Here is a 21,645-nt window from a genome sequence, read left to right on the forward strand (position 1 = left end):
AGAGGGCGCTCTTAATTAGAAAAAGTTCAAAGGTTGCTGATATAAATCGTGTAAATAACAGGTAATGAACTTCTTGTGGACCAGTTGCTGTTCACCTGCTCAATCTCACATTCTGCGACTTAGCTCGACGGGGCTAAGAGCCTACACTCGACGTATAGCAACATCTAATTCTTCCCCGCTAACAAGCTTTGACACTTCTTCAAAGATGACGAAGCCACGAATTTTTGTAATCGGTGTAGGAATGACCAAGGTAAGACAAACTCCACTCATCAATCCGTGTGATTTTATCCCAGGCCATCAGTCGGATGTTTCATTACAAGACGAAGGCTCCTATAGCAATTAGCATTTGATTAGATATTAGATTTTCAATCTTTCTTATGCTTTAAAGGGGGCAACACCTGTACTCACAGGTAGAACAGAAACGACGGTTACAATGAATGGGTGATCATTTTCGGGTGATTGCCTAGTGACGCAGCGCTCAACAATCCGCCTTGCCCTGCGTACGATGCTCTGTGTTCCCGGTGTTACGGTGACCGGCTTCGCACTACATGTGGTGGGAGCCCGTATAACGCGGGAAACACACAGCATCGTACACGGGGCTACAATCCACCAAAATTTGGATGAATGTCCCGTGCACAAATGAAGAAAAACTGAAAAAAAGATTTGCACGTAATAAAGTATTCCACAAAAACAAACGACAGCTGCATGCTGTAAGTTAACTACCACATAATATACTTATCCACATGTATATTTAAAAGCTTATTTTAGGAATGCTCCTTTATTTAGAATGTTTGTGTTTTTATTCATTATACTCTGGAGTCTTGTTTTAACCTATGATAAATTATAAAGCTATAAAATATTTCTGTTTTTTTACAAGGATATAATTTAGACAAAAGGTGTAACAACTTTTGTTTTGTTCAGTACAGTACACAGTCCTGTCAAGTTATTGTATATGTTTTGATATTGATGATATTTCCAACACCTTGCTCTGCTGTCCTAAGTTTTTGTCCTTGTCACTTTCATAAGTTGTTTTGTGCTGTATTTCGTGTGCTCTTCCAATAATTGATTGAATTCACTTCAAATTAATTAAACAAAATACAAAGTGAAGTGAGCAGAGACTGCCAATTCTGACTATTGTTCTATCTCTGAAGTATGAAGTTTGCCCTTTGACCCCGGTACTCTGAGATCATATGGAAAACAATAGCCTCTGCAATGGTTCAATAAACTTTTACAACCTGGTCTGATCTGTATTACCAGCCATCCACTAAGCACTCGGGAAATGCTACTTTCTGTTTTTTCCTAGCGCTGATTGCAAATGATGTCATTTTTTCTCATTAATATGCATAAATAAATATTTGTCTGCATTTTCTGCATAAATGATGAAAATAAAACCTGCTAGTGTCACAAAGGATACTAAAAGTCACACTAATTCGTATGAATTTATGGCTCAGACTGTAAGTTGCAATGACAGCTGTGCATACAACAACAAAATTTGTCTGAATTTTAGGCAACGTTGTCCGAAGTTGCATGCATGCAGCTACATTTAGTAACAAACCTGAAATCGCAATCAGTGCTATTGTAAGAATGAGCTGTTTCTTGTGATGTGTATTCGTACAGTTGCATTATTTAGAGATAGAGTGCCCCAAGCAGCAATGCTACAAGACAACATGCAATGCCATTCAAAATGCAAGTCGACTGAACAATTAAATTACTGAATAATCATGAGCCCTGCAGACTAATTTTGTTGCAGAAAACAATTTCATAATCTTGGGTGGATTTCAAAACTATCAAAGAATGTGCACTGAACAAATTCATGACACCTAGTGCAAGAAATCAATGCTCTATATATTTCTTTATCTTGTTGAAAATGAAAGGATTGGAAATTGCATTCAACAGAAATCAAGCATCTAGTAGCCGGAGATGATATGTTCAAATTTTCCTAGGTGGGATTTTGATTAACTTTCATGATGGTGTCAATTGGTAGTAATGATGATGATAATGATAAAAATAATATTGATAATGAAAATCGTGACAATTATGATGGTGATGATAACAATGATGATAGTAATGGCAATACAGTTTTCAGCACAGGCTTGAAAATCAGAGGTGCAGTAATTTACATAACAATACATAATTTGCATGTTCTTTTGTAGTGAAAATATTTTCTTTTATTTTGGTTATTAACATATGATAAGATTGCTTGAAAATAGAGGGATGGCCAACCCCTAAAAACCCCCTGTGGAGAACGAGAATGATGATGAGGATGATGATGATGATGATGATGATGATGATGATGATGATGATGATGATGAAATAGATAATGATAGGAATGTGGTTGATTTGCAAATGTCATCATAGGGACCCTAAATTCAAAACTGTTTCCCTCATTTGCAGTTTGAAAAACCCGGCCGCCGAGATAACTTTGACTACCCTGACATGGCCAAGGAAGCCGGAGAGAAGGCCCTGAAAGATGCTGGAATTTCTTATCAGGAAGTGGAGCATGCATCTGTTGGATTTTGTTATGGTGACACCACCTGCGGACAGAGAGCCATCTATCAGCTTGGGTTGACAGGAATACCAGTTTACAATGTAAATTAATGAAGATTCAGTGCCTATTTTTACCCTTTAAATATTACAAAACATTCGAGAACAGACACAATGCATTGTTTTCAATCTGTAGAATTCAAGTGAGCTGATTGTATCAGCATGGGTCTGCCTGTACTTGTTTCTTCTGTATCTCAAAACTTCATTCCCTTTCTACAGTTGTGTGCTTGAATTTCCATTTTCATTAAACTAAGGTGAATATTTCCAGTGGTCCATGTGGGGAAGCATTGATTATTTTGCTCAGGCTTGCCAGTAGATTTGCCGTTCTGGTAGTTCAATTGACCAAGTGATGTTTATGTCATTGGTATTTATGATGAAACTGCATACAGGACTATGAAACAGGCTAGAGGACCACTGCATGTGCCTTGATACTGGTCCCAAGGCCACCAAAAACTTTGCTGCCGTCCAATGTACAACTCTCACCCAGCAATGTATACTCAAAAACGGGTATCTTTGTAGGGTAATAATTGTGTCTTCTCATGTACAGGTGAATAATGCATGCTCCACGGGGTCTACGGCATTGATGATGGCAAAACAGTTGATAGAAGGTGGGCTGGCTAACTGTGTCATGGCTCTGGGCTTTGAAAAAATGGAGAGGGGATCTCTCTCATCAAAGGTAAATTCTCACTGTAACTTGTTGTATACCAAGAAGTGTTCCAGTAAAATGAGATCACTTACAACATGCAGTCATATTAACCCTTTCACCACGGTGATCATGGTTTGATCCAAACCCTATCGCTATCAATGGTGATTTTAGACCTGTTTTCTGGCAATATGCAGATAACAGGTTAATCTACTGATTTCTGAAGTTCTCATGTTGCTATACACACAGAAATTGACCACGGTACAAAAGTCTGGAAAAATGCCATCCTGATTAAAAACATTTGTTTTCCTAATTATTAAGATATTATAAACAGTTAATCACTTCAGAGAATGCCTGACCAGACCTGGCAAAAGAGTACATTCTTGATATTCAAAATTTAATATAATCTTGTCAGCACTTATTACAGTACAATCCCACACAAGTATGCAAGCAGATTACTTCCTGGCTTACCTTGTTTTACACTCTTTTACTAAATACAGCTTAAAAGTTGTGCCATATAATATATACAACTGATTTGCACTTTGTCTTGCCTCAAAAAAAAAATTCATTTGTGTTAGGACCCTCTAGGGTTGTATGGGAGTTTCTTCAATCCTTCCACATGAATGAATCTTCAACCTTCAGTCTAGGACTTTTTTCACGTCAAGGACTGATATGACATTTATGCTGTTTAAAATTTTAGTACACTGATCGCACAAATCCAATGGACAAGCATGCTGAGGTTATGTTCAACAAGAGGGGAATGACTGCCTCACCAATCACAGCCCAGATGTTCGGAAATGCTGGAAAAGAACACATGGAAAAATATGGTATGTGTCTAAACTTTCTAGGGATTTCCACAGATCTGGTAATTATTTCATCAGTAAGATAGTATGAGTGCTACATGTGTAATTTTGACCGATTAAGGTTCACAGCTGCATTTTCTAACAAGTGTTTGTACTTCATCTTTCGGTTTTTCATTGCCTTTATTGTTTCATTTTGACTGTAAAACAACAAATGTGAATGTAAAACTCCAAAACAACATGCATGAAAGAGACTTTGGACTTGACAAAGATGTTCAAGGTAGAAAAGTGTTCAGTTAATGCCTGATCAGGCACAAGGCAGGAAAGTGTAAATTTCCGAATGAAGGAACTGTACCCATGGTTCAGAATAGGTATTCAATCAATTTCTAGATTTAACCCTGATCCTACCAGTCAGTATCACTTCCCCATGTGCCAAGTCAGAAGAAAAGTTGTACTGAGCCAAAATTATATACGTTTTCACTTGCTTGGCTGTACGTTGTAGCAGATTGAGGTCACTAAAAATCACATTCACAGTACCTAGGTATTCGGCGGCCTTTGAATATTCAACTTTTCATTATAATGCAGCATATGGGCCTTTTATGCCTCACTGGTTTTAACCAACTTGGCCTGATGATGACATATGAATTTGTCAGGATGAAAGTTAAAGAACACACATAAACGATGCACAAAAGCCCCTGTATGAAGATTTAGACCTTTCCAAATATTTAACCCTTTGAGCGCCACAGTCAATTTTTGTCACCTTCATAAATTGTAACCATGACAATTTTTTTCAGATTTTTTCCAGAGTTTTGATCAAAAACTGCAGCCAATAAAAAGTGATATCCATTCAGTGCAAAACTGTCAAAAAATTACAAAGAACTTCATAAAAATTGTTAAAATTTTGAACTAAAATTTGGCAGGAAAAATTAAAGCACTCAAAGGGTTAACAGACATTCTACAGCAGAGATTTACGACAAAAATAATGACACTACACAAATTTATGTTACTGCAATATAAGAAACCAATAGGCAATAGTTTGTGAGATAACAGTTGAATAGCTAAACACTTGACAAATGTTTGTTTTGTCTGCAGGCACCAAGCCAGAACATTTTGCCAAAATTGCATACAAGAACCACAAACACTCTGTGAACAATCCGTAAGTAGCCACTTGGTTCCATGGCGATGAAAATTCAAATTTTAAGCCATAGCTGGCAAGGTTATTCGATTCTGGAAGTCTGCCCTCTATCAGTAGAAAGGACAACATTCTGATGTTCCAGTCATGCCAATCAAATCAGGGACCAGGGGCATCCACATCTCTTTGCCATTGGGTTTGTCTCGCATTTTAATGCAACTGAATATCAAACTTTAATTTGTTTGTTGGTTTGTCTGTTTGTTTGTTTGTTTGGAATAAAATAAACTTTTAATACACAACTTTTCCCTCATTTCAATTTCAGATATTCTCAGTTCCGAGATGAATACAGTCTGGAAGACATTCAGAAATCCCCCATGGTCTATGAACCCCTGACAAAGCTACAGTGTTGGTATGTGTTTGATGATCACTTTTACTACTGACACATATCTTTCTTGTTTTAATGCATCATTCAGTGAAAAAAAGATGTTGTCATTTTAAATATCTTATTTGTGTGAATTTGATTTCATTTACCAAAGGGTCATCCAGACTTTTGCTCATTTTCATCTTCTCAAATGCTAGCTGCCTACTGCTTTGGTAACAGAAGCTGTAGGCACATGCCACTTGTTTTTTAGTCTGAGTTTACACAGTTAATACAGCTATGAGCCAGCAGAGTGAAAAGTTCAAATTGTTACTTTGTGTGTACGTTTCAGTCACCAATCACACATGAAACAAAAACATCCCCAGAAAACGTCAAAATGTGGTAATGATGACCTTCAAACAACCAAACGAGAATTTTGAAGATTTTTTAAAAATGTTCTGAAATACAGAGCTATGTGCAGTTTCACAAATGTACTTGAGTAAGAAATAGCAGAATCTCCTATTTCGCTCATAGAGGGCGTTGCTAATGAGAATGAACACAAAGGAAACTCAACTGAAAAGAAAGACTGTGCGAGTTTGAATTTGATTTAGTAGAACGATGCATTCACCACAAAAAAAACAACAACGTACACCTTTACGTTTTACTTTGAGGAATGTGTACTTCCATAGATAAATTTAAGAAACAAATTGATTCTCCCCACTCCTCCCTTCCCAGCCCTACATCTGACGGCAGTGCGGCTGCAATTCTTGCCAGTGAGGAGTTTGTCAGGAGGCATGGTCTGGAGAGACAAGCCGTGGAAATCATCGGCATGGAAATGGCTACTGATTTGCCAAGCACCTTCAAAGAAAACAGCGACATGAAACTGGTCAGTTTCTTTTTCCATCTAAACCATGATTTGCATGTGATGCTGGTTTTGCAAAGATGAGGAAGTAACAATGTATTGATGTGTATTTGGATCCTGTTATGAAACAAGTCAAAAAGTGTTCTGCCAAAGTCTGATAAGGAGTCAAAATCACCAGATTTCAAATATTTGTGTATATACCATGTTTATTGTCATATAATCTAGGCATTTTGAACAGAGTACGCATGGATCACAGTGTTCAGAAGACAGAACATGTCCTATCATAGACCACCCCCTGCCCGTCTTCCCACCCACAGGTCTACATGCTGCAAACTCCCAGCCTAGAGCTCTGAGGAAAAGATTTACAAAAGCCAGAGTTTCAATCCCTGGTTCTCACATTGGTTCCAGTTGACATTGACTGTTTTTATGATGTTAGTCCTTTTTCCTCCATTGAAAGTTTAATCATGTAAATTTGTTTTGAAACAAAACCGATAAACAATCCGTAAGCAATCTGAAAGCATGCAGTTCAAATACAAAAATCTTCCTTCGGTGGTTGCTGTTTCAAACAAGAATACAAACCAAAATAAAAGCATAAATAAGCTATCATCAGTGTTTTTCTCTACTAACACAGGTCGGTTTTGACATGACAAAAAAGGCAGCCCGGCAACTGTACAACAAGGCAGGCATCAAACCGGATGATGTTGATGTCATTGAACTCCATGACTGCTTCTCAGCCAATGAACTCATTACTTATGAAGCTCTGGGACTCTGTGGAGAAGGTTGATATGAATATTTCTAAACTTTATTTCACAGTAAAATTCTTTTTTTGAGTTAACCCTTTCACCTCCGTTGTTAAAGGGCGGTGGTCGTCAGAACGGCGCTCAAAGGTCGCTAGGGACCCCTACGACTGATATAAACACTGTATCCAAGCTACGTTGGTGATTGATGAAAGTTAAAACATGTTTGTCTTAATGTACATTGTAAAATTTAAATGTTGCAGCTATGTTGACATGATGCATCTATATATAGTGCATGAAATACAATGTTTGTAAACAAGAAAGTCGCACATGTGCAGTTGCAACGACCATTTCCCTTTAAACCAATTGTTATTGATGGTGATTGCGGACTTTTTTACTGGAAATTGAGCAAATTTCTTACATTTAAATTTCTGCCGATACAAATTTGCCATCCTGTGGACAAAGTACCACTCTATGACAATATTTTTTATCTAAGTTCTGTCAAGTTGTCTATGTTATCCCGCAAAAAAAAGAGCATGATCATCAGTTTACACAACTCTCTATTGACTTCTCTTGTTGATGTGTAATCAGTGTCTTTTTACTCAGTAAGATTCTGAGGTCACTATGTAATTTAAGATTTGTAGTTGTACATCAGAACTATTCTGTCATCATGATCGTTCCATATGGGATGATAGTTGTACTTGTAGATGCAGTTCACAAGTCGGATATTGATGATATCATTTCTGGCATATAGCGGAAACACAGCCCCTACCACAATAAATTTGGGACTGCACCTATAATTATGTTATCCAAGGGACTGCTGATAATGGTGAACAAAACTCAGTGCATTTGACCTTTGACCTCCTACCAGAAACAATAGTTTGAAAGTGCAAATGTAAATTATGATTTGAACTTCCTTAATATGATGAATTACTGAGGTGTTTGTTGTTAAATTAGGTTTACACGCCTCAGCATTGAAAAACTTGTATTATTGCTCAAACTTGAAACCATTCCTTTTCCAAATCCAGAACAAAAATCAGGATTCTCTAAGCCAACTTTGGTACTAGAGAAACAAAACATCCACTTTTTACCTTCACTTGAAATTCAAAATGGCTGTCAATCCTGTGTTAACTCTATGAGGAAAAAATTGATATTTTTTATTTTCATAGAAGTATGCTAGTGAAAAGTTTATTTACCCTATGAACTTCACAATGAACCCCCACAAGTGGTAGATCGAAAGAGTACCGGTACTGTAAAGGTGTTAGTGGCCTACTATCTGTCCCCTAGGTGTTATTCTACCCTAATTTTTTTACACCAATAGTTTCAAAACAAAATGTGAAAAGTGATGAATGTCAAGCATATGCATGGTTCCCATCACATATCCATGGCATATGGTCAGCGCAAATTTGTGCGCAGGGATCAAAATAAAGCAAAACTCCATCCATCTAAACCCGGCGGGTTTGGTTTATCACACGCATATGTTACTTATCCATGCCTTGAACATGCCTGTCTGCAGATTGAATAGACTTTTGACAGCATACAATTTGTCATGAATCCACGAACATACAGTGTAGTATCGTAAACATTCGGATTTTCAAAGGATCTGTGTTTGAATATTAATTTATCCTATACTGTCATTGAAAAAAATCTACATCAAATTTGATTCTACTGTAAATTCCAACTTTTCTGAAGAATTCAATCAAAGACTATAATTGTCCACCCAGGAAAATACTATCTAGATACAAATCTTCATCACATGAGTGTCAAATATTCATATTAATAGTCTTGATGTTAAAAGTCCTACAATATACAACTTTGTGCATTTTTTGCTCACGTGTTGACACACGTGGGCATATGTCGCAGCGATGTCTGTCTGTCTGTGTCTGTCTGTCTGTCTGTCTGTCTGTCTGTCTGTCTGTCTGTGTACTCAATATCTCAAAAACGGCTCATCAGATCAGAATCAAATCTAGTACATAGATTCAGTTTGCAAATGGCAAGAACTGATTAGTTTTTGGTGGGTGTGGCTTGCTTACTTTTTGCTCATTTGCATAATTAATGATTTTAGAAAAAACTGATATATATTGACAACGACCACACACAATTTGATGAGATTCGCTACAAATGTTGATCACACCAAGATATATCAGCTTTGAAAGATATTAAGGGGTGACGTGAAAGATAATTACTAATTTGCATGTTTAATGAAATTTCCTAATTAGGAGTATATATCTGAATTTACTCGATCAAAATTGACGAAACTTGGTATGCATATTGAAGATACTATGATTTAACCTTATTGAAAGTCATTAAGCATTTTTACTACATCCAAATCCCAATTTGCATATTTAATGAATTTTTGAAATTAAGGATATATATTTGAAATTATTGCTCACTGAACTCAATGCTCTATCTCTCACAGGTAAGGCCGGTGAACTTATTGACCGCAATGACAACACATACGGTGGCAAGTATGTCATCAACCCTAGTGGTGGGTTGATCTCAAAAGGACATCCCCTTGGAGCTACTGGTAAGAAGGCTTTGATCAGTTGAGATACTGTGTGATGTATGCAGAGTTTTCAAACTTTTGTTCCTGTATATTGTGACATATAAGGGGGTCAGGGAAGGGGAGAAATTCCCCAAGAGCACATTCCCAAGTGATCAATTAGGAAAGTTTTTAGAGGACAATAGCCAGCCATAATTAGTGAAAAGCTGTGCAATTCAGCGGGTGCCCATCATCAGTGTTATATGATCTCTGTTGTCTCGGAGTCCTAGAGTCCTAGAAGGCATAGCTTGTCTGTTTTTGAAATGACTCCTCATATTGATACTACAATTTGTAAAGGTCATAACTACTGAGGGGTCAAGATTCAAATATGGAATAACCATCTAAGTTTTTGAAATCGTCTATTTTATCAAACATGAAAAAGTCAGTTCTCAATCAATATCAAGGATGAAATGATTAAATCTCGATGAACTGAGACTTTGAAATGTGCTTACATGTATAACTGCTCAGATTAGGAAGATTAGAGGAGCTGTTTTTTGCTCACGTGTTGACACACGTGAGCATATGTTGCGCGATGTCTGTCTGTCTGTCTGTCTGTCGGTCTGTCTCTGTGTCCATCTGTCTGTGTACCCGATATCTCAAAAACGGCTCATCAGATCACAATCAAATCTAAATCTGGTACATAGATTCAGTTTGCAAATGGCAAGAACTGATTAGTTTTTGGTGTGTGTGCTTGCTTGCTTTTTGCTCATTTGCATAATTAATGATTTTAGAAAAAGCTGATATATATTGACAACAACTGCACACAATTTGATGAGATTCGCTACAAATGTTGATCACACCAAGATATATCAGCTTTGAAAGATATTAAGGGGTGACGTGAAAGATAATTACTAATTTGCATGTTTAATGAAATTTCCTAATTAGGAGTATATATCTGAATTTACTCGATCAAAATTGACGAAACTTGGTATGCATATTGAAGATACTATGATTTAACCTTATTGAAAGTCATTAAGCATTTTTACTTCATCCAAATCCTAATTTGCATATTTAATGAATTTTTGAAATTAAGGATGTATATTTGAAGTTACATGACCAAAATTGATGAAACTTGCTATGTACATTAAAGATACTATGATAGAACATTATTAAATGTCATTCAGCGTTTTTACATCAATTCCTAATTTGCATATTTTATGAACTTTCCTAATTACGGGTTTATATATCTGAATTCATGAGACCAAAGTTGATGAAACTGGCTATGTACATTAAAGATACTATGATAGAACATTATTGAAAGTCACTAAGCATTTGAACTTTAGCCAATTCCTTATTTGCATATTTAATGAACTTTCATAATCAGGGATATTTATCTGTATTGACTAAACCAAAGTTGACAAAACTTGCTATGTACATTAAAGATGCTACGATACGACATTATTGAAAGTCATTAAGCATTTTTACTTCATCCAGCTTCTAATTTGCATATTTAATGAATTTTTGAAATTAGGGATATATATTTGAATTTACATGACCAAAATTGATGAAACTTGCTATGTACATTAAAGATACCATTATGTAGGCTAACATTATTGAAAGGCATTAAGCATTTTTGCTTCAGCCAATTCCAAATTTGTGTATTTAATGAGCTTTCCTAATTAGGGATATATACTTGGATTTATTTGATCAAAGTTGGCATAACATGCTATGTACATTGATGATTATACCAGGTTATACCAATATTGGAAGTCATTTCGCACTTGAGTTTTCATATTAGCTAATTTATAGTTTGCATATCTAATGAGCTTTCAAAGTTTGGAATATATAGTTTGAAGGACTTGACCAAAGGCAATTACACTTGCTATATAAAGTGGTGATACAATGACAGCAGTCAAAGAAATCAATTATTTTTATTTCAGCTAATTTGAATACTTAATGGCCTATAGAGTTAATCTGTGTTGAATACTGTTTATTGTGTTGATCATAATACTTTCAATGAAGTGCAAACATGTGGCAAAGGTTCAAATTCACACATAACTGCAATATATAATGAAACACGTGAGCATTTACAGTTCATATCTGGTTACTCATTAAGACTTGCATTTGATTGTTCGTTGTACGGTATAGTTTGTCTGTCCTTTATTCCACTTCCCCATGTCACTGAGTACCTTATGCACAGGTGTCTAGAACTTTCCTGTAGCGTTGGTATGACATTAAAAAGTAAGGCTATTTTGGTTTGAATGTCATACCAACTCCATGGAGAGATTCTAGACAACATCCAAATATCAAGAGTTATTCATGCATGCACAGCTCTATAGTTCATTTGTCAATGGGTCAAAGGTCAATGTACAGTGTTCATGGGTCTGTATTCAGACTAACAGTTCCAAGACTCTGTGTGACCTTGCAGCTCGTGACTGCCGGCCCCTTGACGGCCCCTTGATGATAAATATTCAAACCTTTGAAATTTAAATTTCCCCCAAAAGCAAGGCTTTAATAATATTATCCAAGGTGAAAATTTAGCTTTTTACTTTCCTCTGCAGTGCATTTCGATAACAACAATTTCAATAATAAAGTCCAATGTTTGTACATTCCATGTAAGCATTGCAATACCCATGCTCATTTGTATTCAGAAAAGATGAAAATAATAGGAAAGCTGGTCTTATGTAATATACATTCTTTATTTGTAGTAATATTTAATTCATCACAGTCCCAATAGTGATTTTACGTACAATGAATTGCATCAAAATTCATTTGAAAAATAAATTAAATCTGTTTTGAAAGACAGAATTCTTATCCAGCATAGATTTCTCCAACTGTGTGAATGAACTTTTTGACTCCCCTTTCGTGCTTTTTGCTCTTTGTACTGTTTGCATAGCTAATGAGCAACCTTTGAACTCCACCCTTTGTCCTCCTTATTCAAGGTCTGGCCCAGTGTTCAGAGTTGTGTTGGCAGTTGAGAAACATGGCGGATAAGAGACAGGTTCCCGGTGCCAAGCTTGCCCTCCAGCACAACATTGGACTCGGAGGTGCTGCCGTGGTGACAGCCTACAGGCTGGGATTCCCAGAACACCATGGGTGAGTCGGAATTCCAACTGTGGAATGGGACGGACAGTGAATGATATCGGAGAATGCACTGTTATGTAAATCATTGGGTTGTGAAGGCATTCGTGTGTGTGTGTGTATGTTATTCAATGACTAGTCTAATCTCTATAGTAGTAGTAGACCCCGTTCTACAACTTCAACCAGGGTACCAAGTGCTGCACATTGTCAGACTTTTCAACTTAATTTCTGTATGCATTGTGTTGAAATCGAATTAATGTTCAGCCTGCAGTATAAATATCTTATTTTATCATTGTATAAAAACGTATTCACCCGGTCTTGATGGCTGCCATCTTGCATTTATAGAAGTTATTTTTGTCTATCCATACATCAGTGTATCTTTGGTTTCTTCTCATGTCATCAATCTTTAGATTGATTTTCAAAATGCCAAAACATTTGCAAAGTGTTCCCAGGGAAGCATTTAGAATGAAAACTTACAACAGGTTATTACTATTGTGGTAAAAAATTAACCAGCCAGAGGGGTATCCTGATAATGCAGATATTTAGTGCTTCCCATGTGATAGGTGACAAGTTCCCGCTAACATAAAAATATTCAAATGTCTGTAACTACTGTAACAGCATAGCTAAAAAAAGGTTTATAAGACCCATGGGACTTGTAATTCAAGGTCATGTCTGAATTTTTATATTTATAATCATGTCTATTGAAATGCTGATATGGGGTTTAGCAATGTCATGAGTAGGTCATGCCCTTTAACAAATCATGAAATTATTATTTATTATTATTAATCTCTCATTAGACTTAGGTATCAACTCAATAATATTCTTTGTAGAAAGTATTCTTGAAACCCTCCTCTCCCTCTTTCACCTGAAAAAAATCAATCGTATTGATTGCGGTGATCATTGTAAAAGTGAGGAGGCAAAAAAGAAACAAAATTAAAAAAAACAACACATGGTTCATCACCTTAAGATATGTATAAAACATATCAATGGCTTCAGTGTAGAGTTTTTTACCGTCTGATAAATGTCTTTCAAATTCTTACTGCTCAACTATGATGAAGATTTGTACCTTTGTGAGTGTGAGTCGGTAAGATTTGTGTAACATGTTTCCTTTAATCGTTGGAGCTTGTCAGAATTAATATCCTTGAGATATCTACTATCTACATGTACATATTGTCGGAAGATATTGTTATCTCTCTGCTGTTTTGCAGACTGAGCACTGCAACAAATTGTCTGTACTAGGCTCTAAAATATAGACCAAACTCTAAGAGTGTGACTCACTTCTAAAATGGAGCCCAATATCAGTTGATTTCCTTAATGCAAGAACAATTATTAATAAAAGTGGTATAATGTTATGTTATCTACCCCTCTCACACCAAATATTGTTACCGCGCTATTTCTTTCTGCCACAAAGCAGACCTATATACAGGGGCATTGGGGTTGAAAGGATTGTATTTATCTTGTCTATACCTCCTCAGTTTTTGTTTGACTGTCCAAAATAAATCTGCCATCAACACTATCATAAAAATTTACAATATAAACCTTCATGTATTTACTTGATTCTGTTTTTTAGCAAATATACTCTCAGTCTGTGACAACTGTTTTTTCCAAAGGCAAACTTTTATTTCACTGGTGAAAAAATGCAAAAACATGTATACGTCTATATGCAGACTCATTTATATAACAGTAACTAAAAATAGGTGTACAATTATTATTAATAATCTGACATCCAATATGAAAATGGCAGAAATGCTATTAATTTACATTAAATTATGTGATTCTTGTAAGCCTTTCCTGATTCTAAATCGCAGTCAGCACTTTCCACTGATCTATTTCAGATCTGAATTCCAACTTTGCTTAGATTGTTTTGTCTTCAAACTTAATTTATACGTCTAAAACACTTTTGATTTCCCTGTTCTGAGTGTTATGGGACAATGTCTATCAAGGAGACATTAGAGCAATTTGCTCACCAATGATGAAAAATTGCAGTCCACGATAATTAAAATAAACTCTGTGTATCAAATTTCAGAATCTGAAAATAACCAAGCTGGCTTGAGCTTTGCTTTACATAACCTACTAGTAATCTTGCCTATCAAAATCCTACTTGACAATGCCATACAGACAATGTACTGGCAATAGCCATAACTCAGAGTAATGGACACTTCACAACAGAGCATTTAGACCTTGATGTTCAGACTAGCAACTCCCAGTGTGTGGAATTACCAACTTTCATTTTAGACCGTAGTGTCCTCCTTCAAATCAACTCTGTTTATAAGCTATAAGAAGTTTGTGTAAGAAGGCTCTTTTTAAACAAATACACATTCAGTAAATTGCAGAAATTTTTCCACAGTACTCAGATGTATGTCTATTATTGATGAAATTTCAACCAGATGCAATACCGATGTTTCCCATTCACTTCACATATATTAATCGTCTAAATCTAGATTTTAATTCAGATCCATATTACATTGAAATATACATATGTCATGTTTTTCTTATGGTTGTTTTATTTCTAGATCTGTAAGTAGGTTTGCCAGTTGATCTTAATAAATAAATAATTATATAAGTAAATAAATAAATAAGGTTTGCATTTTGTTGATCAGATTCCGCTAGAAAATCCAGTGAAATCTAGAATCAGTCCTTACATGTCGCGGTTGATTTTAACCCCTTCACCACAATGGTTTATCCCAAACCTATCTATTGTTACCAATGGTGAGTGTGGACCTGGTCACTTGGAATTACGGGTGAACAGGTCAGTGGGTTAGGGAACTCATAACAACTCACTGGCTAAGGACTCACAAGGGTGCAACCCTTATTCTTTGAAAGACTTTTGTTCCATGTAGTCACAACAGCTGTTAGTTATTCCTCTTGCTATGAATTTCCTTATTTCACTTGAAAGATTTTGCCTGTAATTAGGAATGACAATTTTGATATGTTTCTCATACCATGTGAAAAAGTCTGTTCTGAATGGTGTCTCAGAAGACTGTCTAGGTTTATGGAAGTTATCATCTCTTAAACCGCACATCACAGACCACTATAAAAGTCAAACTACTTCACTTAAAATACCAGTTGAATTGAAAATTCGTGTCAAAACACAGCTTCGCATGGCCGCTGGTGTTATAGAGTCATGACTTGCCTACAGTTACCGTACTCCAGCATTGATAAAGGCATTTGGAAATTACTCACTTTAAATGTTGGAAACCTTTTTTGAAGGAATTTTTTTGTTTATATTTTGCCTTTATTTTTTTGTATTCATGAACACAGCATCCAACCATCACCAGCATCTTCTGAAGATTTTAAATCTGCTGTCATTTTCAAAGAAATAGATAAAAGACTTCAAGAGGTAAGTTATTCCAGTTGTGGATCTCACGTACAGTGTGCATATGTAAATGTTCATTTCCTAATAACTTAACAGTAGTCTGTGCTTGCAAATGAAAACTTGGCAATTTGCCATCTCACATAAACAGTGCCCTCTAGAGACAGTAAGTGAACTATGTCTTAATTACCCTGTTGAAGACTTTAACCTTCATACACTTTTTAGGAAGGTGCTATCAGCAATCAATCAAAACTCAAAGATCATGCATACACTTTGTAGCATGAGGGAGAATATGGTCTACCATCTGTCTCAATCCCTGTTGAACTAGCTCTGAAGAATATTCCTGAAGCAATAAACTAACATCCATTAAGAGCAATTTTACTGGAACAAGCTTTCAAGAATGTTTTTTCTTGACTGTCTTGTAGGAAGGTGAAAATATTGTAAAGAAAATGAAGGCAGTGTATGCTTTCAAAGTGACACATGGACCGGGCGGTGCTACCAAGACGTACCTGGTGGATGTGAAGAACGGAAAAGGATCCGTAGAAGCAGATTCCAACAGTAAGTTGAAGATTTTCCCCATCTCAGTCTCAGTCCCTCCACCCCACGGTGAATTCCAGAAAAAAGTTTCATAATGACAAGGCTATACATAACTACCTTGATTGACTCAACGATTTTCAAAATCATATATACCTCATTCTCTAATGTATTGAAGTTGCAAATACAAATATAAATACCTGAACAAAACATCTGTAAACCAAAGTAAACCCTTACAAATGTCACAGGAATCTCTTATTGACAGCAATGTGTACTCCTGAAAATCTTATAAGGGCAATTATTACGTTGTAAGACAGACTCTGTGTATTCACTCTTTGGACTGTTTGTGCATTTTTGCTTTGACTGTCTGGTATTATGTTGCATCAGGGCTGGAGGCTAAAAATGGAGCCAAAAAAAAAAATCTGTTGAGAGAAAGTTGTTGGAAAAATGTTTCAGATTTGTTGTTCTTGCAAACAAGAATTAAAAAATGGCCACCAAAATGTGAGGCAAAAATCTGTTGAGAGAGAACTGTTGAAAATATTTGTAAGATTTGACACTTTTGCAGAAAATATTCACTTGGCTAGTCAGTAATGACTTGTGGAAATCTTCAATATAATCTTATGCATGTTCAACCTGCTGAAAGCAAAAAGGCTTGCATTCTCTCATTTTGACTGACCCTTCTCAAAACTAAGTGGTATTTTCCTTAGTTTGTCAGTGCCTAAATATTTTACAAATGACAAATAGCAACAAACAGCTTTGCCCTTCCATACTTACAGAGAAAGGCGATGTGACAATTACCATGAAAGATGAGGATATGCTTGGTATGATGACAGGCAAACTGAATGCCCAGCAGGTAATCTATATATATCTGATATATCTAATACTTTGGTGTCAAGTGACATCAGCCTCCTGTCACATGACTTTGAATCATCACTGAATTTTGATTGGAGTATCATGGTCATGTGATAAAGCTTTGCCAACTAGTTATCTTGCACAAACCCAACTGAGTCACTTTCAGTATGTTTTCATTATTTTTGCTCTTGAAAACAAGTACTTTTCCTTTAGTCTTAGATGTCAAGAATGTGTACCGATAGAAAGAAAGTATCAGCCTTGCAATCACAATGTATTGTGTGCAATATGAGATGAAGTCGTTGACGCCTGAATTCTGGGCCAGACTGAAATGCAGTAGTCGGGAGAACTGGTGGACATTACAAACATTGTTTTGACTGGCTCAGTAACAGGATTTTTTGTTCCCCGCGGACGAAGTCTGGCGGGGACATATAGATTGGGTCCCGTGCGTCCATCCGTCCGTCCGGAGCCGTTTCTCAGACACTGCTGAACAAATTTTGTTCAAACTTGGCACAAAGGCATAGCACTATGACATACAGATGCACATCGATTTATTTTGCGATACGATTCAATATGGCTGCAAGGTGGCCATATTTTTGCGATTTTTCATGTCTTTGAACCATAACTCAAACATTCTTGAACCGATTCTGTTCAAACTTGGCACAAAGGCATAACACTATGGTCTACATATGCATGTAGAATTATATTGCGATACAATCCAATATGGGCATGAGGCGGCCATTTCGTTTGCCATTTTTCATGTCTTTGAACCATAACTCAAACATCCTTGAACCGATTCTGTTCAAACTTGGCACAAAGGCATAACACTATGGTATACATATGCATGTAGAATTATATTGCGATACAATCCAATATGGGCGTGAGGCGGCCATTTTGTTTGCGATTTTTCATGTCTTTGAACCATAACTCAAACATCCTTGAACCGATTCTGTTCAAACTTGGCACAAAGACATAACACTATGGCCTACATATGCATAATGCATTATATTGCAATACAATCCAATATGGGCGTGAGGCGGCCATTTTGTTTGCGATTTTTCATGTCTTTGAACCATAACTCAAACATCCTTGAACCGATTCTGTTCAAACTTGGCATAAAGGCATAACACTATGGCCTACATATGCATGTCAAATTATTTTGCGATACGATCCAAAATGGGCGTGAGACGGCCATTTTGTTTGCGATTTTTCGTGTCTTTGAACCATTAGCTCAAACATCCTTGAACTGATTATGTTCAAACTTGGCACAAAGACATAACACTATGGCCTACATATGCATGTCGCATTATATTACGATACGATCCAATATGGGCGTGAGGCGGCCATTTTGTTTCGAATTTTTCTTGTCTTTGAACCATAACTCAAATATACTTGAACCAATTTTGTTCAAACATGGCACAAAGGCAAAGCACTATGGCATACATATGCATGTATCAATTAACCTTGCGATAGGAGCCAATATGGCTGCAGAACTGCCATTTTGTTTGAATTTTGCATGTCTTTGAAGCTTAATTCAAAGGTTATTACACCGATTTTGTCCAAACTTGGCACAAAGATCATGCACTATGGCATACATATATACATGTCAATGTACTTCGTGACATGTTCCAATATGGTTGCCAGATTGTCATTTTTCCCCTATATTGCTGCCAGATGGTCATTTTTGAATTTCTTCATGTCTTTGAGGCTTAATCATATGCAAATATTCCTTATCCAATGTTGTTGAGACTTGGTACAAAGATAAAGTACTTAATGGCATACATATGCATGTCTACTAATTTTGTGCTATGATCCATATGGTCGATAGACAGCCATTTGATTTCAATTTTGGTGTGATTTTTTTATGTCTTTGAAACATAAATATAGGTCACTGTCCTTTGATGGACTGATTTTGTTTAAACGTGATATGGCTGCATTCTTGTGCACATTAATTTGTTTCAATTTATGATCCGAAATGGCTGATTACAACAACATACCCGATCCCATACCATTTCTAAAATTCCACCAAACCATGTTTGTGTATAGTATGTGCCATCATGACACTGGAGGCAGTGAGGGCATCGTTATGTGTGATGTAATCAAAAGTTCCTTCAGTGGTCATTACCGGCAAAGATGAGTCATTTATTAATGTTCCTCAGATTACTTTATTATGCAAGTCACAGGCCTGATGCACCCGTTGCATCAATGTCATTCCACAGCTACCTAGACCACAGCTACCTAGACACCAAAGATTATAACAAAATGGACAAGCGGGGACTGTGTCATCAACGATGACTTGTTGACATTACTTTAGGAGTAGACTAGGAAGCTGCATTTCACAAACAGAACAGACAACACTTGAGAGAGATATGCCATCAGTAACAGCTGATAGAGATTAAATCCACTTGAATGTCAATCAAAGTTAATATATATTTGTGAATGATAACCAAAGCAAGCAATTAGTTTCAAAGAAAAAATAAATCTAACTTCCAAGGAGATAAACTCTTTTTTGCACGGAAAGATTTAGAGAAGGAATACAGAAGGTGTTTTTTGATGATTCTGTAGCGGATATCACATGTGTTTTATTTACTTTTCTTGTTTGGTTGTTTTTCAGGCATTCTTCCAGGGTAAATTGAAGATTGCGGGAAATATGGCTCTTGCCATGAAACTCAAAGAACTCCAGCCAGCTGGACAGTCCAAATTGTAGACATATCACCATGACAACAGTACTACTGAAAACATATACGGAAATCACAGAAATAAAGAACAATTACAAAAAAGACACAAAAACGACTGACTAGTGAAAAGAAATCATTTGTTGCCCAAAACAGTGCATACAATACTAATGATAGACAGTCTCGGAATAACCACATCAATGTCTAACACTTTTGGAGAATGTCGAAGAGACAACACTTGTCAAACATCTGTGAAACAGGTTTTTTTATATCAATACATGTATTGAATTTTTACATGTAAATTCTGTGTTTAGCAAATCATTTTGACATGATTGCACCTGCAAAAAATGAATTATGTAAATTTCTTCAGTCAGATTCAATTGTTTTAGTCATGTGTTCTGAATTGCAGTCTGTACAAGCATTCAATAAATTGTACGGTGTGGCCTGTGAGGGCGGCAGGCGTCAGAGAGTCATGATCAAGGCAGGTTGTCTCTGGTCACCCTTGTAAGCAACAAGATGGTACATGTATCTTAAATACATCCTTTTCTTTCTAAATGGCTAGATGAGATCAATACGGTGTGACATGGGCGTTCATGCAGAATTTGTTTTTCAACTTTCAAAAAAATGCATACAGCTTAATTAAGTGTTAAAGGAAAACAATTATGCAATTTATAGACAGCCAGATTCTTTTGTTGTCATGGGGTTGGCTGTATTTTGGGAATATACATTTTATAAATGGATTTTGTTGAATCAAATATTAATGTACTCTATGTTATGTATTCATAATCGTACACCATCAAGTCATTAAAAAACATTAAATTTTAAACCATCTTAAAGTGAAAGCTTAATCAACAGGTTTTTCACTGACATATTGTATTTCGATGTGTTGGACAAAAATCACCTTTGCAACACTCTTCATACAACCAACGTTGGTAGGCTTGCTCCTACACCAAAAGCACTCAGTATGTATATTATTCTTGTGTGGACAAAAGGCTTGACAAAAAGAATTCCTGCATTTTTCTTTTTGAGTTCGGGGGAAAACGGGACGGTGTATACAGTTCCACAAGAAACTGACGCTCCAGGTGGAATAGAGTGTGAATGTTTGCTATCGGTGAGAGATATATTCATGAAATTACAAACTGAAATGTCAACAGTTTCATTGTTGGATTTATTAGATCGGCTTGGCTTTTGTCTGTAAGGCATTTTAATTTGAAAATTGGTTTGTAAATATAAAGACGCTTAGAAGTTCACTTGAAGTTGATGTGACTGATTTTTCATGTAAATTGTACTCTGCTTGCACCACTGGCTTTGTCCAAAATCATAAGGGTCTATGCCAAAATATATGTCACTCAGTTGGCTGTCTCCCGTACCCAAAAAGAGACCAGTTCTTTGAGTAATTCAACAGTTTGACAAATTTAGCAACATGTAGAGTATTTATTTTAACACCAAATCGAACAAAGGATTTCGATAAATACTGCGGAGGAGTTTTTGTACTCCGTCAGAAAGTTGTCGATGCTAATCACGTAGCGCCCCCATTAATTCTTCGCTCACATACCTTTGTTTTCCATCGTTTGAGAGCTCATGTTGTGCATGTGCCCATCACTCAGGTGCAGCCAACCAGTAAATTCTGACAAT

At 36.3% G+C, this 21,645-nt stretch overlaps 1 protein-coding gene across 1 annotated transcript; it reads left to right on the forward strand.

Moving 5' to 3' along the window:
- The first annotated feature begins 18 nt into the window (after positions 1–18).
- Positions 19–21,260, forward strand: LOC139138906 (sterol carrier protein 2-like). Its single transcript, XM_070707500.1, has 14 exons — positions 19–250; positions 2,395–2,589; positions 3,092–3,220; positions 3,888–4,014; positions 5,080–5,143; positions 5,442–5,528; positions 6,213–6,363; positions 6,971–7,118; positions 9,496–9,603; positions 12,501–12,654; positions 15,901–15,979; positions 16,378–16,510; positions 17,263–17,339; positions 19,950–21,260. The coding sequence occupies exons 1-14, from the start codon at positions 65–67 to the stop codon at positions 20,040–20,042; spliced, it is 1,731 nt and encodes a 576-aa protein (XP_070563601.1). The 5' UTR covers positions 19–64; the 3' UTR covers positions 20,043–21,260.
- The last annotated feature ends 385 nt before the right edge of the window (positions 21,261–21,645 follow it).

This window comes from Ptychodera flava, chromosome 8, assembly GCF_041260155.1.
Source record: "Ptychodera flava strain L36383 chromosome 8, AS_Pfla_20210202, whole genome shotgun sequence".
Lineage (NCBI taxonomy): Eukaryota > Metazoa > Hemichordata > Enteropneusta > Ptychoderidae > Ptychodera > Ptychodera flava.